The 5269-nt window shown below is 44.5% G+C and overlaps 1 protein-coding gene across 1 annotated transcript; it reads right to left on the bottom strand.

Annotated features, from left to right (window-relative positions):
- Positions 1-1270: 1270 nt before the first annotated feature.
- Positions 1271-1927, bottom strand: LOC104492233 (chromosome unknown open reading frame, human C21orf62). The gene has a single exon (XM_010134756.1). The coding sequence runs from the start codon at positions 1925-1927 to the stop codon at positions 1271-1273; it is 657 nt and encodes a 218-aa protein (XP_010133058.1).
- Between the last annotated feature and the right edge of the window lie 3342 nt (positions 1928-5269).

Consider the following 5269-nt stretch of genomic DNA (forward strand, 5'->3'; position numbering starts at 1 on the left):
CTGTCTCCCTTCCCCATCAGACGTGAGTCATTGGATGGGATCTTTCTCACAGGGGAAGGAGCATGAACACAGCTTGCCATTATACCAAAAGATGAAGTCAAGTTCCTCGCATTTGGGGAAATCACAGGCATTGGCACAGCCAGCGTGCAGGAGACAGGCCTTTCCCTGGGAAAAACACCCTCGTGAGCACGGTGTCTCACCTGTTAGGTGATCTCTTGCCTCTGATGTGTGCCATGGCTTGGCAGAGAACACAGCTTCCTAGTCATTCGCCAAACACACCTTCAGTTCAGTTCAGTTCAGTGCACAGGGGTTGGAGGCTGCCTGCCTACCCCACCCCTGCTTTCATAAGAGGCTGAGGAGAGGGTTTCTGACTGTGTACCACAGGGCAAGGACAGCTCAGCACTCCCAGTCTCAGTAACCTCTAAGCACCTTGCACTCCTTGAACCTGACAGCAGTGGGCTGTATCGACAGGGGCGCAGCCAGTAGGTGGAAGGAAGGGTTTATTCCCCTCGTCCTTGCACTTACTAGACTGCATGTGGAGTACTGCATGCAGTTTTGGGCATGCAGAAAGGACAGGGATAGGGATCAACTGAAGTGGTCCAGTGGAGAGCCACCAAGATGGTCAAGGTCTGGCGCATGTGACTGAGAAAAGTGTGACTGAACTGGGCTTGCTCAGCCTGAAGGGAAGGCAGGGGTTACTACAGGGAAAAAAGTTTCCCGATGAGGACACGCAGGCGGTGGAGCAGGCTGCCCAGTGAGGTTGTGCAGGCTCTCTCTTTGGAAGTTTTTGGGATGCGACTGTAGAAAACCCTGAGCTGCATGGTCTGATCCCAGAAGTGGCCCTGCCTGGGGCAGGGATTTGGACTGGAAACCTCCTGAGCTGCCATCTAACCCCAGTGATTCTCCAAGAGGCTCAGGTTCTTCTACAACTGGAGGTACATGGTTATGTCCTTTTCGGTCTGAGACATAGCCTTAAAACAAAATTTCTCTGCAGGTTTCAGTTCTTGGCTTACAATATATAAACATTTATTTACATATATATGTAAATTTTGTACCTATGCTTTCTAAACCAGTCATTTTGCATTTTCATTTGTCTTTAAGAAAGTGTTTACTGAATTACCCTGATAAGTCAGTTTTACTTTAAACACTTCCTTGTAGCGTGCTGTGCATCCCGTAACAGCTCCTCCTGGCCAAAACAAACTGACTCAAAGAAGTCCCATCTCTCTCTTAACATTTGCTGTACCTCTGACTACTGAGTACGTCAAATAACTCAGTAAATGAATGTTACAACATAGCTCTTGTTATCTGAGGTAGATAAAACATCTGAGTACAGCAGGCTGGGAAATTGCTCCCTGATACTAGAGACGTTCTCTACACTGTACGACTTCAGCAAAGAATATCCATTGAAAAGCGAGGTATCCAGAAAAGAAATATATACAAGCATTTGCCTGTCTTTGTCGTGCACCACAAGCGGGTCTTTGCTGTAGATGGTTACACTCTGCTCTGGAAATTGTCCCTTGACCTTGTTTACCTGCAGCTTTCGAAGTCCCCAGATGGTCAAGTATTCTGTTGGGAGAGGAGTGGTGCCACAAAAGGACAGCTTCAAATCCCGCACCCTCGTGAAGTGGAGGAGCATCTCCAGCACAGAGGTGTCCGTGAACCAAATGGTCAGGTGGCTGTTGTAGGTAGTTTTTTCCATGGTAGAAGGCAGCACGGTTCTGCAATTGCACATCAAGTTTGCCAGGCAGTAATCGCAATCCCGGATACCTGTCGAGCAGCTGCAGTTGCGAATTGTGTTTTCCTTAGTGAAAATTAGCGTATCGTTCTTCTGACTTCTCACAAACCTGCCAGTGATGTGCATGACAAGGGAGCCAGTCAAAAGGAGAGCCAGCCAAAAAGAGAAAGCAGAGAAGGCTATTGGCTTCATGAGTACTGGTGCCAAGCTGCCGAGTGTCTCCTCCTTTTACCCAGTGAATTATATCACTTGGCTTTACCTACTGAGGAAAAACAATTTCTTTATTATACTGAAGACTACTCCATGGTTAATATTACTTTATTTTTCCCACTCACTATCTGTTTCACCTCATTCAGAACCAGCTGCAGTTTTGCAGGTTGCCCTGCATTAGAGGGGAAGCACAACTACACCGAATGAGAAAAATGAATTCTGACTCATGTTTGGGATTCTTCTTTCACTCCTCTTTCAGTCTAAATGGTTTCATCTGCTCATGCGACAGCTTGGGCACCTCCTTCTCTATCCAGGCAGCTCCTCAGCTTGCCCAGTGTGAAGGTTAAGGGTTCATTTCTTCTTTCTCTTTGTCCACTTCCCAACAGATAAAGTAAAAAATGACCCCGTTTTCCACTTCACTGAGTGAGGCAGTCTGAGAAGGGCTAGAGACACGTGTTTTGTTTTACACCTGAATTGCTAAGTAAGGGTTATGATAACCTTCCCTTTAAACTGAGTGTGAGATATACTGGGCACAGGGAAAGGAACAAAGGGTAGTTAAGGGCAGAGGAACTGCTGGATGCAGCACATCTCCTTCTGAGCTAGATGGTATGCCAATAAAACCTGCTTTTGATCCATGTGAAGCTACATCTGCTCCAACCTTAGCTCGTAAGTTTTGGGGACCAAGGACCATCTCTCACCGCATCTCTGCACAGCAACTAGCACAGGATAGATCCTGGTTTTGTTGATTGCTCTGCCTCCCTTCATTTACCCTGGCAAACCGAAGTAGCATTTCCACTCATCCTTATGACAATAGAGCACATTTCCATCCTAGCATGCTCCACCTAAAACGGTTGGGAGCATGTTTGTGGGGACTCTTGGATTCTCAGCTACCAGCCCTTTGGTCTTCAGAGAGCAGGGCTAGATCTTACCAAGAGTGTCTGGGTTCTTCTGTCCTGTTATTAGATGATGGTACAAGCCATGATACAGAATGTAATTTCTCAACACAAATTGTAAAGTGTTGGAAGGTTTTTCTAATTTAACTGTAGTTGTTTTGAAGCACCAAGAGGCATTAGAACCAAATTTTGGCCAAAGGTGGCAGGTCCTAGTGTAGCCAGCAGTAGGGCATGTACTGGACAGTGTTTGGTCCTTAGCGTGTGGAAAGATTGATCCATGTCCAGAATGCATGTCTGTAGCACCTCAGAAAACACCTCAGGCAATACATGTACAGTTTTGGAGGAACATACCAGATAAACAGCAAAATAGTAATATTTGTAATAAAAAACAAATTATTTTTTGTCTGTTATTCAATCTTTCATCATTAGACAGTAGAGTCTTCAGCTGTAAACTTCATGGTCATTTAACAGACATTTAACAGTCATTTAACAGACATTTAACTAAAGGAAAGTGTCTTTATGAGCACACTGAAGTTCTCTTAGTCATTAGCTCTATCATATGCATGGTAGTTTACCAGGGATGTGATTTAGGTCCAAATTTTTTAAGTTCAATTCCTACTGAAAATTCAAGTCAGAGTGTTCTTTGACTAATACTAAATTTTAAAAAACCCACAAAACTGCATTTTGACAGAATAGATTGTGCCCGCTTTCCACATTTCTCCGTTATAGAGAATATAGCCCTCTAGTCCACCTTTTTTCTTTGAAGGTAGGTCTCCTGTCAGTAGGCGCTTGTGAAAAGAAACTGTGATGGTTCATAAATGAACAGGACTTTGCCATCCATGGGAAAGGGAAGAAAAGGGAAAGTTATGTGCACACGGGAGAAAAATCTACACATAAGAAATGGTGGACTCCGGGCCAGACATTACCACTGGATCCCTCCTAGGAATGAAATCTTTAGCTTGTGATAGACAGTTGCGTGAAAACATCAACTCACTATTTAATAGCAGTTGAAAAATAATTAAATTGTTAATATGTAATAGGAAAATTAAGGAAAAAAGAGACAGTGCTTTTGAGCTACGGCATAAATCATTCATTTGCTGACATTTGCCTGTTGTGTGCTGTTCAGATCCCATCATTTCAGAAAGGATACCACAGGACTGGAGTTCAGAGAAGAGCAATAGAGTGACGAGATATGGAAGGGCTTCCCTTTGTAAGGTGGGACTAGGTAAGGTAAGACTCTAGTGGGAAAAGAGATGGTTGAGGGGGGATATGGTGATGACCTATAACATCATAAATAACATGGAGGTTGTGGGTAAAGATCAGTTTTTCACTGCTTCTTCCAAGAACAAGAGCAAGACATCTCAAATAAACCCAGTAGAGTCACAGCTGACCTGTTGATCCTTAGCAAAGGATGTTGGGGTGTGAAAAGTTTTCACAAATTCGGGTCAGAACGGCTGAAGTTCAGTGAGGAGAAATCCTCTGCAATTATCATGTACACAGACACCACACCTGGCTGCAGAATGCTCTGTGCTGAAAATAGTTGGAGGCAAAGAAAGATGTAGCGGTAAGTATCATAATTTCTTGTCCTGTTTGAAATCTCTCCTACATACCTTCTTACGGCAGCACGTGGAGCTGGCTCCTAGACTAGGTGGATCTTTGGTTTGACATATTGTGGCCATTCTTACACGAGACCTGTGTGGTGTAAATGTATGCAAGCTGACGCAAATGTGATTTAATTCTGTATGTACTCCCTGAATTTAGTATGTTGTTTTCTTAAATGGAGATACAGGCATTTTAATGCTGAAATAAAATATTCAATCCATGTTGACTCTTTCACTGGAGATATTCAAAATCTGCCTGGATGCAATCCTGTCCAACCTGCTCTAGTGATCTTGCTTTAGCAAGTATCTTGGTTTGAGTTAGTGATTTTACTTTCCAGCTCAGTCTCTGCTAAGTGACGGCGCTGTCTGGAGTTAACGGCAGGGTTTTGGGGACAGTGTCTGTTTCTAGCAGTGGTAATGCTGGATGTTTACAGTCACTACCAGGGACTGGTGTGCAGAAAGGATCTCGCTGATACTTGCTCCTGTGCAGACCAAGGTCACTGCTAAATCCTGTGTGACACATTGGGGGTGCAGTGAGTAGACAGTGTCTGCTTCTAGCAGTGATAACGCTGGATGTTTGCAGTCACTGCCAGGGACTGGTGTGCAGAAAGGATCTCGCTGATACTTGCTCCTGTGCAGACCAAGGTCACTGCTAAATCCTGTGTGACACATTGGGGGTGCAGTGAGTGAGATGACACACTTGTGGGGAGGAGTGGACAGGACAGGTGACCCTAAACTGACCAACAAGCTGTTCCATCCCATAGACATCATATTCAGTATAAAGCTGGGGGATCACAAGGGTCAAGGTCTCTTCTTCAATGGTTGGCATC

Source organism: Buceros rhinoceros, unplaced genomic scaffold (genome assembly GCF_000710305.1).
Source record: "Buceros rhinoceros silvestris isolate BGI_N320 unplaced genomic scaffold, ASM71030v1 scaffold29194, whole genome shotgun sequence".
NCBI classification, from domain to species: domain Eukaryota; kingdom Metazoa; phylum Chordata; class Aves; order Bucerotiformes; family Bucerotidae; genus Buceros; species Buceros rhinoceros.

Excerpts from the sequence above, each read along its gene's own strand:
- LOC104492233 (XM_010134756.1), bottom strand. The coding sequence starts at position 1,927 with ATGAAGCCAATAGCCTTCTCTGCTTTCTCTTTTTGGCTGGCTCTCCTT.